Raw genomic sequence first — 13,938 nt, forward strand, 5'->3', positions numbered from 1 at the left:
AATAATTCAATGAATTAAAAAAAATACAATTGAGAGTACTGATAACAAACTAGATCAAAGAGAAAAAAAGGAATCTCTAAACTTGAAGCCAGGTATTTTCAAATAACCATGTCAGACAAAAGAGAGGAAAAAGAGAGAAAGATAAAGAAAGAAACATAGATAAGGAGAAAGAAAAAGAAAAAAAGAAACGAAAGAATCCAAGAAAGCTCATTACACAAACAAATGTTGTAATTATGGGAATTTAAGAAGGAGAAGATATGGAAAAAGGCACAGAAAACGTATTTAATAAAATAATAACAGAAAACTTCTAAGTTTTTGAAGCGATGTGGACATCTAGATCCAGGTTGGTCAAATGTCCCCAAACAGTTTCAACCTAGGAAATTCTTCTCTGAGGTACATTATAGTCAAACTGTCAAAAGTCAAAGACAAAGAGAGAATTTTTAAAAATAGAGAAAAGTGTCAAGTCACATATAAGGGAATCTCCATTAGAATATCCGCATATTTCTCAGCAGAAACCTTATCGGCCAGAAGAGAATAAGTTGATATATTCAAAGAGCTGAAAGAAAAAAAAAACTTTTGACCAAGAATACTATATCCAGAAAAGCTATCCTTCAGAAATCAAATGTTTCCCTGACAAGTGAAACCTGAGATAATTCACCATCACTAGACTCGACTCACAAGAAATGCTTATAAGTTCAATATCTGGAAGCAAAAGGACAATAACTAGCATTGTGAAAACATATAAAACCCACTGGTAGAGCAGATACACAAATCTTAATGAAAAAGGAATCAAACCTTTTTACTACAGAAAAACACCAAACTTCAAAAATAAACAAACAAAAAGACACGAAGAATATACACATCAACCAAAACAACAACAACAACTAATAAAACGACAAGAATAAGTCTTCACCTTTCAATAATAACCCAGAATGTAAACTAATTTAAATTTCCATTTAAAAGATATAGACTGGCTGAACTGATTAAAAAACAAGACCCATTTGTCTATCCTGGCTTTTATTGCCATTGCTTTTGGTGTTTTAGTCATGAAGTCCTTGCCTATGCCTATGTCCTGGATGGTTTTGCCTATGTTTTATTCTACTGTTTTTATGGTGTTAGGTTTTATGTTTAAATCTTTGATCCATCTGGAGTTAATTTTAGTGTAAGGTGACAGGTAGGGGTCCAGTTTCTGCTTTCTGCACATTGCTAGCCAGTTTTCCCAACACCATTTATTAAACATGAAGTCCTTTCCCCATTGCTAATTAAACTCCAGAGCTTCTGCACAGCAAAAGAAACCATCATTAGAGTGAATCGGCAACCAACAGAATGGGAAAAAATTTTTGCAATCTACCCATCTGACAAAGGGCTAATATACAGAATCTACAAAGAACTAAAACAGATTTACAAGAAAAAAACAACCCCATTCACAAGTGGGCGAAGGATATGAACAGACACTTTTCAAAAGAGGACATATATGAGGCCAACAAACATATGAAAAAATGCTCATCATCACTGGTCATTAGAGAAATGCAAATCAAAACCACACTGAGATATCATCTCACGCCAGTTAGAATGGCGATCATTAAAAAATCTGGAGACAACAGATGCTGGAAAGGATGTGGAGAAATAGGAACACTCTTACACATTTGGTGGGAGTGTAAATTAGTTCAACCATTATGGAAGACAGTGTGGTGATTTCTCAAGGATCTAGAAATAGAAATTCCATTTGATCCAGCAATCCCATTACTGGGTATATACCCAAAGAACTATAAATCATTCTACTATAAAGACACATGCACACGTATGATCATTGCAGCCCTGTGTACAACAGTAAAGACCTGGAACCAACCCAAATGCCTATCAATGATAGACTGGACAAAGAAAATGTGGTACATATACACCATGGGATACTACGCAGCCATAAAAAATGATGAGTTAGTGTCCTTTGTAGGGACTTGGATGAATCTGGAAACCATCATTCTCAGCAAACTGACCCAAGAACAGAAAGTCAAGCACTGCATGTTCTCACTCATAGGTGGGTGTTGAACGAGAACACGTGGACTCAGGGAGAGGAGCATCACACACAGGGGACAATTGGGGGTGGTAGGGGAGAGAGAATGGGGGGTGGGGAGGGAGGGGAGGGTGGGATAACATAGGGAGAAATGCCTGATATAGTATGCACCTAAAGTAAAATAAATTTTATAAAAAAAGACCCAACCACACACTACCTATGCCTATAAAAAGCTCACTTCATCTGTAAAGACAACCACAGACTGAAAGTGAAGAGGTTAAAAAAAAGATATTTCTGGCAAACAGAACCCAAAATGATCAGGAGTAGTTATATAGCTATACTTACAACTGATAAAATAGACTTTAAGTAAAACACTGTAAGAGAGACCAAGAAGTTTACTATATAATGATAAAGGGATCAAATCAGCAAGGACATATAAATACTAAAAAACAGAGCACTCTGACATGTAAGGCAAAAATTATTAGATCTAAAGAAAGAGAAAGATTCCAATACAATAATAGATGGGTCTTTAAAACCCTACTCATAGCATTAGAAAGATTATGTAGAGAGAAAATGAACAAAGAAACACTGGATTTAAACTGCATTATAGACCAAATCAGTACAGACATTTACGGAGCATTTCATTCAAGAGCAGCTAAATACATATTTCTCTCATCAGCACATAGATCATACTCTAGGATACAGCGTATGGTAGGCCACAAAACAAGCCCTGAAAATTTTTTTAAATTAAAATTGTATAAAATATCTTTTCTGACCACAATGGGATAAAACTGGAAATCGGTAACAAGAGGGAACACTGGAAACTGTACAACATGGAAATTAATAATGTTCCTCAACCACTGACAGATCAAGGAAAAAACTGAAAGGGTATTTCTTTATTTTGAAACAAAAATAGAAATGCAACATATCAAAACCTATATGTGATACAGCAAAAGTTGTACCAAGAGGGAAATTTATGGTAATAAATTTTTACAAAAAAAAATCAAAAAGTAGAAAGGGGCCTGAGTATGGTGACTCATGCCTGTAATCCCAGCACTTTGGCAGGCTGAGGTATGCAGATCACTTGAGGTCAGGCGTTTGAGACCAGCCTGGCCAACATGGCAAAACCCATCTCTACTAAAATCACAAAAATCAGCCAGGTGTGGTGGCAAGCGCCTGTAATCACAGCTACTTGGGAGGCTGAGGCAGGAGAATTGCTTGAATCCAGGAGGTGGAGGTTGCAGTGAGCTGAAATTGTACCACTGCAAACCAGCCTGGGCAACAGAGTGAAACTCCATCTCAAAAGTTCAAAAAGCAGCTTAATTATGCACCTCAAGGAACTAAAAAAGCAAGAACAAACCAAACCCAAAATTAGTACAAGAAATAATAAAAATCAGAACTAAAATAAGTGAAACTGACACCAAAAATAATATAAAAGACAAAAACAAAATATTGTTTCTTAAATAAGAAAAAACTAACAAACCATTATATAGACTAAGAAAATAAGGAGAGAAGATACAAATATATTAAATCAGCAAGGAAAAATGAAACACAACTGAGACTACAAAAATTCAAAGGATTATTACAGACTATTATGGACAACTATACTCCAACAAATTGGAAAACCTAGAGGAAATGGATAAATTCCTGGACACATAAACCTACTGAGATTGAGACTGAAAGATGTAGAAGTCTGAATAGAACAGTAACAGTAATATAAAGTCTCCTAAGAAAAAAATATTTTTCAAAGGGAAGGAATTCTTCAGAACTCATTTTATGAGACTAGCAGTACTCTAGTACCAAAAGCAAAGAACACAACAACAAAAAAGAAAACTACAGGCTAACATCCCTGATGAACACAGATGCAAAAATTCTCAACAAAATACTAGCAAACCAAATCTAACAGCACATCAAAAAAATTATACACTATGATCAAGCGGGATTTATCCCAGGAATGCAATGAGACTTCAACATCCACAAATCAACACACATGATACATCACATTAATAGGAAGACCAAAACCATTTGATCATCTCAATAGACATAAAAAACATTGGATACAATTCAGCATTGTTTCATGATAAAAACTCTCAACAAAGTAGGTATACAAGGAATGTACTTAGATACAATAAAGACGATATATGACAATTCCCCAGTCAACATCATACTGAATGAGGATAAGTTAAAACCTTTCCCTCTAAGAACTAGAAAAAATAAGGATGTTTATCTTTACCACTCTTATTTAACATAGTGCTGGAAGTCCTACAAAGAGCAATTAGTCAAGGGAAATGAATAAAAGGCATCCAAATTGGATGGCAAGAGGAATTCAAATTATCACTGTTTGCAGATGATGTAATCTTATATTTAGGAAAGCTAAAGACTCCACAACAGAACTCCTAGAACCAATCAACAAATTTAGTGAAGTTGCAGAATATGATATTAACAAACAAACACAATTAGTAGCATTTCTATAGACTAACAGCTATGTGAAAAGAAATCAAAGCATAAATCCCATTTACAATCACTACCAAAAAATACATAGGAATACATTTAGCCACGAAAGTGAAAGACCTCTACAATGACAACTATAAAAGACTGATGAAGGAATTGAGGAGAACACAAAAAATGGAAAGACGTCCCATGTTCATAGACTGGAAGAAAAAAAATCTTAAAATGACCATACTGCTTAAGAATCCTACTGATTCAATGCAATCCCTAGCAAAATACCAATGATAGAGAAAACATTCTTAAAATTTGTATGGAAGTTCAAAACACCTCGAGTAGCCAAAGCAATTTTGAGTGCAAGGAACAAAGCTGGAGACATCATAATACCTGACTTCAAAATATACTACAACCAATAAGCTATAGCAACCAACACAGTATGGTACTTGCATAAAAACATGCAACAGACCAACAGAACAGAAGAGAAAACCCAGAAATATATTACCTATTTATACTATTTATAGCCAACTGATTTTTGACAATGTCATAAGGAACATACACTGGGGAAAAAAACAGTCTCTTCAATAAATAGTGTCTGGATAAATAGTCACATGCAGAAGAATGAAACTAAACCCCTATCTCTCTTTTATATGAAAATAAACTCAAACTGGATTAAAGACTTAAATGTAAGACCCGCAATTATGAAACCACTAAAGAAAACAGGAGAAACACTTTAGGTCATTGGACTGGGCAAAGATTTCATGGGTACAATCCCAAAAGCACAGGAAACAAAAGAAAAAATAGATACGTGAGATTATATCAAACTAAAATACTACTTCACAGCAAAGGAAGCAATCAATAGAATAATTAGACAATCTGCAAAATGAAAGGAAATATTTGCAAACTTATCATCTGCTAAGGCATTAGTCTCCAAAATAGAAAAGGAACTCAGCAACAAAAACAAACAAAAAACAAACACACCAATAGTATGATTTAAAAATGAGCAAAGAGTCTGAATAGACATTTCTCAAAGACATACAAAGGGTGAACAAGCATATTTAAAAAATTCAACAACCCTAGTCAAACTAGGGAAATGAAAATCAAGACTATAATCAGATATTAAGTTTCCTCGGCTAGAATACAATGTTTATATATGGGGAATGTTTATTGCAGCACAATTCACAATAGCCAAGATATGCAATCAACCTAAGTGTCCATCAACAGATGAATGTATACAGAAAATGTCATACATTTACAAAACAAAATACTATTGATCCATAAAAATAATTAAAACGCTTTCATTTGTGGCAACATGGATTAGCCTGGAGGACATTATGCTAAATAAAAGAAGTCAAACACAGAAAAATAAATACTGCTTATTCTCACTCATATATGGAAGCTATAAAAGTTAACCTCATAGAAGGAGAGTAGAATACTTCTATGAGTGGTTCCAAGAGGCTGGGAAGGGTAGGGGCACAGGGAAGCTGGCAGGAATAGGTTGGTTAACAGATACAAAGTTGCAGTTAGATAGAAGGAATAAATTCCAGTGTTCTATAGCACTGTAGGGTGATTATAGTAAATAATAATCTATTGTATTTTTTCAAATAGTTAGAAAACAAGATTTTGAACATTTTCAACCTAAAGAAACAATAAAGGTTTGAAGTGATCGACATGCTTATTACCCTTAGTTGATCATGACACATGTATACATGTATTGGCATATTACATTGTGCCCCATAAATATGTACAATTGTATGTCAATTAAAAAAATGACAATAAAGATTACCTTCTTGACCCTAAATTTACATTTCATATTGGATTTAATATTAGTTTGAAAAGGTAAACTGTAATAACACAATGTACAAAAAGATTAGCAAAAGAATGTATAGTTTTAAGGCTGAGAAAAGTGTGTGTGTGTGTGTGTGTGTGTGTGTGTAAAGAATTAGTGGCAATAGGGTGGGAATAAGGTGGTGGTGGTGGCAGTGGGAGATTCTTTGATCATGAGTCCAGCTAGAAGGGATATTACAAAAATTGATGAGCAAGTACACTTCTTAGAAAACAAAACTATCTGGAAAAGATGAGTGAGCAATGAGAAGGATCAAAATGGGCTATGGGTAGATATTTCCACAATTTGGTGTTTATATTGTTTTCATTTTCTATCTCATTGAAAAATTTTTGATTTGGGGAATTTCTGCAGAAAAATTAAAATTGCAATTTATGTTTCCTAAATTATATAGCAGATTATATGTGCTTTTTGATAGTCTATCACATTTTTGATAGTTACATATTTTATAAACTACCCCTTTGTGCTTTCTAAAGAAGCAATTGTTGTGTCTTAAAGAAACCATGGTTGACTCTTCAGATTCACCCATGGTTATCTCAGGACTAGCCCAATTTCATTGTTTTTAGATCATTTTTTTTAAATACAAATTCAGTTACTGAATTTATTGCTCATAAGTTTTTTTAAAAATAAAATATTTATAATATAATCTGAAATCCTGGTCTAGATGTTTCTCTATGCTGTTCCATTGTTTTCTATTGACTGACACTTTTTTCCTCTCATTCCTGCTGGCTTGGTATATTCAGACAACCTCCCTTTGTTTTAACTTCAGAAGCTGTTCATAGGCAGTTCTCAAGGGAAACCAGGCTGACTAGCTTGTCCATTTACATCACAGAATCATGGCCTTGGAGCATCAGATTTAGAAAAGAAGGAAGAGCTAGCAGGAATATTTGCTCCCTCTGTGTTAACTTAGTCAGGTAGAAGGAAGTCATTACTCTGTGGATGGCAATACTTAATTTGGTAGGACAAGTGGAAAATCTGCTGGTGGAATAAAGTGCCATGTGAGCATTAGCTTCATCCTCATGGCACTGCCTCAATTGCTTAAAGAAGTTATGTATGTCCTTAAAATAGTTGCCTTTGAGACTCAGCTTGTCTGCCAAGACTACTGTTCAAGAGAGAACAATCATATTCTACAGATCTCTCATTTCCCCTAGTGAGACTGAGCAGGTAGAGTGATTGGAATCCTATGCAGTTGGAATAGCTGAGAAGTGCTCAATAGCTCCATAGGCAGTGAGGAAGGCCCAATGTGAACACCTCAAGAGACAACTCATGACAAATAGATCTTGATTATTTCATCCTGGATAGAAAACAAAAACTAGCCTATTGGTAATCTTCAATAGTTTGTATGCTGCTGTGCTACAGAATTTCTCTAATTTTTAGCCAAGATTTGAATGAAACATAATACCCTCTTTCAGTCAGTTATTAGAGGATTTGGCTATATCTTTTCATGGAAAACTGGCTTAGATCTGGAGATGAACAGTGTCACAGAACTGACTGCCTAACACATCTGAAGTTTAAGCCCAATTGTAATTTCTGCCATTGGGATCTTTGAAATTCCCAATTCTTCATAATAAAACACTCTTTACTTAAGCTAGTTTGAGTGGATTTCTCTTTTTCTTTCTTTTTTTGCAATCATGCAAATTCCTAAGACAATGTCAAACTTTCCTTTGCCTTGGTAAATAATCTATTAAATGAGCATGATCAAGATGCCTTTATAAATGAGGATTTTTTCAGCATAATTTTTGGCCAAAAATAATTTCAAAAGAGGATAATACAGTACTATTTGTGCCGACAAGAGACGCCTGTTGGCCAGCTCCACTGCTTCAATGTTAAAGGTCTCATCTATTTCCTTGTTACAGTGTGGACATTTCACCTTCTGATGTTCTGTTGTTTCTTCTTGGCTCAACTAAATAAAACATAAATAAAAGAATGAAAAATACGTGAATATTAACATATTGTTTAGCATAACCCACAAGTAATTTTTATGCCAGTTTGGGTTGAAAAATGGTAGCAAATCTTGTAGATATAGAAAAATGTTCAGATTCTCATCATTTGCTCAAATGTCCTAATCATTTGCTCAGTTCTAGAAGGTAAAATAGTTGTGAGTTTTGCTAGGAGTTATGTCATATCTTTACTTTTACATGGCATTATTAAGTTTAAAAAGCTATCACATATATGATCATACTTTACACTAGCAGTTTTCAAAATGTGGTCTCCCAGCAGCATCAGAATCACTGGGGAATTATTAGAAATGTGCATTCTCAGGTCCCACTTTAGACCTACTGAATCAGAATTGGAGGAATGGGCAGCAATCCATGTTTCTAAAAACTCATTTGAAAATTTTGCTGCAGCCAAAGCTTGACAACCACCACTTTAAAATGATCACTTAATATAAAATAGAAAGTGAACATACATGAAGGAAATGGGAGTATGAATAATTTATACAGATGAGAAACTGAAGCTTAGAGAAAATTAATAATATTCTCAAAGTTACACAGCTATTTTTTAAGTGAGAAAGCTATGCTGTAAAGCCAGACTTTCTGATTCCAAGGTCAGTGTCCTACCTGAAAGTCTATAATATCCCTCATGTTTGCATCATGAAAAGGAGAATGTAGTTGTTTGATCCTCTGCCTTCTGAAACAGATCAGGTACGAGACTGGTGGCCCCAATACTGGCTGCTACATTAGAATTAGCTGGGTAGTGGATTTAAAATATTCCTGGGACCCTGCTCAGACCACCTGCATCAAAATCTTCAGAGAGTAGGTGAAAACTCAATCAATATTTTTAATAAGCTTTCTAGATAATTTCAGATGCGGACAAGTCAGCAATAGTCTACAACCAGATATTGGAGGCTACTAGAGAAATCCTTGGATATTACTTGGTACTCGTTCCGTCCAAAAATACTGGCAGTATTCCTGCAGGCACAAAGCTTAGTTCTAAATTCCTATCTGGCGCTTTAAGCACTGATCCAATGGATATGAAATGGATTTTTCAGAATTCTATTTCCTAGAGACTAATTATCTCACCTAAGCACTCCTAGAAGTTGGCCCCTCATATTGTGTGATGCAAAAAAGAGAAACAAAAACATTGTAAAAAAACATTGAAAACTGGACATGACGTAGGACATGGAAAAGTGCAGTAGCTGTGAAGACCCCAGTACAATTTACTATTTCCCTTTAGGGAAACCATGACTGATTAGCTGAGTGCTCTTCAAAGAAAAAGTCTGACTGCAGATATCTGAAAGCATATCTCAGAAGCAGAAGGTGACATCTCCCACAGCTAAACTTATGATATTGGCTTTGAATTCTATTTTATATTAAAAATACTATTAACCATAAATTAAGGTCTAGCAAATGCTTAGATATACAATAGCCCAAATAAATAAACAAAAGCCCTTGACCCCTCCCAATTTGGTCGAAAACCAGCCATTTTCTAAAGCTCATTTCAGACACACACACACACAATTTTTTTAAGAAAGGGTTTCTCTTTACTGCCCAGGCTGGAATACAGTGGTACAATCGCAGTTCACCATAGCCTCAAACTGTCAGGCTCAAGCAATCCACCCACCTCAGTCTGCCGAGTAGCTGGGACTACAGGTGCACACCACCACCTAGCTAATTTTTGTATATTTCATAGAGAAAACTAGCATGTTGCCAGGCTAGTCTCAAATTCCTTGGCTCAAGCAATCCACCTGCCTTGGCCTCCTAAAGTGCTGGGATTACAGGCAGGAGCCACTGTGCTGACCTATGATCTCTTTTAGAGGGAGCTCCAATACACAGCTTCCTCTTTTGAATTTAAACATATATATTTTAAACATAAACATAAAACATGTATTTTAAACATATATACTCAAAGGGGTTATGGCTTCTACTATGCCCCACAGTGATCATGAAATTCCTTAAGACTCCCCTTTACTACTTTATTAAATAGAGTTATCAACACTACTTCTCTGTCAATTACAAATATTAAAAATTGTGAATTAATATTTATGACCTAGTTTATACTTCAGTATAATCAAATCTGCATTGGAGCAATAAAAGAGATATTACTTGCTTACCACATAGGGGGTTTCAAGTACAATTGCTTTCTCAATCATGTTCCAATCAGCATTAGCAAGATCTTTGTCAAATTTAAGTGCAGAGGCTGCAGACTTGGTTAGCTCTTGGAAGTGTTGAAATGTGTAACAAACTGATTTATATTTTGTTGATGTGACATCACGAAGACCTTTGATACAAACATACATTTGATAAATAGTAGAAACACTATTTTGATATGGGTTAGAAAACTTCCTTTGTTTTTAACTTATTGTCAGTAATCTTTAAATAAAATTTCAACATAAATTGTTTAATAATGGGAATACTAAAGAGTAAAAAATTTTCTGCCTTCATATTTCTTCTCACAAAAGGTGAGGCATATGATAGTAATAGCTAATGTTTATTAAGTGCTTACTATATTCTGCAAATCACATCTCAGCACTTTGAATGCTTTACGTCTTTTGGTTATCTGACCACCTTTTGAGGTGAGTCCTTTTTCCCACTTTGACACATGAGGAAACAAAGAAACAGAGGTATAATGGTTAGTTTTATGTGACAACTTGTCTGGGACACAGGGTGCTCATATATAAGTTAAACATTCTGAGTGTGTCTGTGAGACTGTTTTTGGATGAGAGTGACATTTAAATTGGTAGTCTGAGTAAAGTACATTGCCTTTCCCAATGTGGGTGGGCCTCATCCAATCTGTTAGAGGCCTCAATAAAACAAAAGCCTGAAGAAGAGAGAATTTGTTGTCTCTGCCTGATGGTCTTTGAGCTGGCACTTCAGTCTTCTCCTTCCTTCAGACTCGAGCTGGAACTTGTACCATTGGCTCTTTTGGTTTTTAGGCCTTTGGACTGCATACTTTGGGAGTTAGCTTCCATAACTGCATGAGCCAATTAAGCACAAATGTTAAATTATCTGCCTTATCCTTTAAGATTCCAATCTCTCAAACTATCTTTTTGTTGTAGAATACATCAGTTTCTAGCTCCCTAAGAAATTTAGCACCTGTTGTAATTTCTGAAGATCATTATGTTAAGTCAAATAAGCCACACACAGACAAACATCACATATTCTCACTTATTTGTGAGATCTAAATATAAAAACAATTTAAGTCATGGACATAGAGGATAGAATGATGGTTACCAGAGGCTTGGAAGGGTGGTGGGAGAATGGGGGCAGGTGGGGATGGTTAATGGGCACAAAAATATAGAACGAATAAATACAACTTACTATTTGACAAGACAATAAGGTGACTATAGTCAATAATTAATTAATTTTACATTTTAAGAATAATTTAGAGTTACATATTAAATTTTGAACATTCTTAAAATTTTACATTTTAAGAATAAAGAGTAGTTGAATTGTTTATAATTCAAAAGATAAATGCCTGAGGGGATGGATTACCCTATTCCCTATGATTGCTTATTTCACATTACATGCGTATAGCAAAACATCTCATGTACCCCACAAATCTATGCTTTAACCCAGAAGTAAAGCTACATGCTTATAGTCATCTGATGTTTGACAAAGCTGATAAAAACAGACAATGGGGGATGGATTCCCTATTCAATAAATGGTCCTGTGATATTTGGTGAGCTGTATGCAGAAGAATGAAACTGGTTCCCTACCTTTCATCATATACAAAAATCAACTCATGATGGCTTAAAGATTTAAATGTAAGACCTCAAACTATAAAAGTTCTAAAAGAAAACCTGGAAAATAACCTTTTCAACATCAGCCTTGAGAAATAATTTCTCGCTAATAATTCCTGGCTAAGTCCTCAAAACAATTGTAACAAAATGAAAATTGACAAGTGAGACCTAATTAAACAGAGAGTTTCTGCAAAGCAAAATAAACTATTAATTGATTGAACAGACAACCTATAAAACAAGAGAATATATTAGCAAACTATGCATCTGACAAAAGTCTAATATCCAGAATCTAAAAGGAACTTAAAGCAACAGGCAAATAACAACGCCATTTAAAAATTGGCAAAGGTTTAGTGTCCATCAACAGATGAATGGATAAAGAAAATATTATACATATACACAATGGCATACCATTCAGCCACTAAAAAGAATGAAATCTTGTCATTTGCAACAACATGGGTGGAATTGGAGGGCATGTTAAGTGCAATAAGCCAGGCACAGAAAGACAAACTTTGCATGTTCTCACTTATTTGTGGGAGCTAAAAATTAAGACAATGGAACTTACAGAGATAGATACTATAATGATTATTAACCAGAGCCTGTGAAGAGTAGTGGGTAGGTGATGGGAAATTTGGATGATTAATGTGTACAAAAAAACAGAAAGAATGAAAAACGTCTGGCATTTGATAGCATGATAGAGTGGCTATAGTCAAGAATATTTAATTGTGCATTTAAAAATAACTAAAAGAGTATAATTGGATTGTTTGTAACACAAAGGATAAACACTTGAGGTGATGGATACGCCATTTACCCTAATGTGATTATTACACATTTTATACCTGTATCAAAATATCTCATGTGCTCCATAAATATATACAACTACTCTGTACTCACAAAAACTAAAACTGAAAAACAGTTAGTGGGCAAAGAACATGAACAGACATTTCTCAAAAGGTGGCATACAAGTGGCCAACAAACACGTGAAAAAATGCTCATCATCACTACTCATCAGAGAAATGCAAATCAAAATCGCAATGAGATATCATCTCACACCAGACAGAATGGTTATTATTAAAAAGTCAAAAAATAACAGATGCTGGCAAGGTTGTGAGGAAAAGGGAGCACTTATATACTGTTGTTGAGAAAGGAGAATGTAAATGAGTTCAGCCACTGTGGAAAGCAGTTTGGAGATTTCTCAAATAACTGTAAACAGAACTACCATTCAAGCTAGCCACCCCAGTATAGCCAAAGGAAAATAAATCACTCTACAAAAGACACATTCACTTGTATGTTCATCACAGCACTATTCACAATAGCAAAGACATGGAATCAACCTAGGTGTTTATCAATAGTGGAATCGATAAAGAAAATGTGGTACAGATACACCATTGAATACTATACAGCCATAAAAAAGAAAAAGATTATGCCCTTTGCAACAACATGGATGGAGCCAGAGGCCACTATCCTAAGTGAATTAATTCAGGAGCAGACAATCAAATACCTTTTGTGGGAGCTAAACACTGAATACACATAAACATAGAGATGGGAACAGTGGACACCAAGCAGTACTAGAGTGGGGAAAGAGAAATGGGGTGTGGGTTGCAAAGCTACTTTTTTGGTCACTAACTTGGTGATGAGATCCATACCTCAAACCTCAACCTCACACAATATACCCATGTAACAAACTTGCACATGTAATTCCCTTAATCTAAAATCACATTTGAAAAAAAATTAGGCAACACTGACTTGTATTTATATAATTTATATGGAACGAGGCAACACTGACTTTGTTGCCCAGAGTGAAGTGCAGTGGTGCGATCTTGGCTCACTGCAGCATCAAACTCCCAGGTTCCAGAGATCCTTCCCCAACAGTCTCCCAAGTAGCTAGGACTACAGGTGTACACCACCACACCTGGCTAATTTTTAAACTTTTTGTAGAGATGGGGGTCTGACTATGCTGCC

The 13,938-nt window shown here is 35.1% G+C and overlaps 1 protein-coding gene across 1 annotated transcript in view; it reads right to left on the reverse strand.

The window, feature by feature from the left end:
• The window catches only part of SLC9C1 (solute carrier family 9 member C1), an 89,799-nt gene that overhangs the window by 37,281 nt on the left and 38,580 nt on the right, over window positions 1-13,938 (reverse strand). Inside the window, exons 11-12 of the mRNA XM_012463898.3 lie at window positions 10,351-10,517; window positions 8,074-8,199 (exon numbers count right to left, since the gene is read on the reverse strand). Coding sequence (XP_012319321.2) covers window positions 8,074-8,199; window positions 10,351-10,517 — 293 coding nt within the window. The remainder of the gene's footprint in view (window positions 1-8,073; window positions 8,200-10,350; window positions 10,518-13,938) is intronic.

Source organism: Aotus nancymaae, unplaced genomic scaffold, assembly GCF_030222135.1.
Source record: "Aotus nancymaae isolate 86718 unplaced genomic scaffold, 86718_ANA_hifiasm-v0.15.2.pri h1tg000011l, whole genome shotgun sequence".
Classification (NCBI taxonomy): Eukaryota; Metazoa; Chordata; class Mammalia; order Primates; family Aotidae; genus Aotus; species Aotus nancymaae.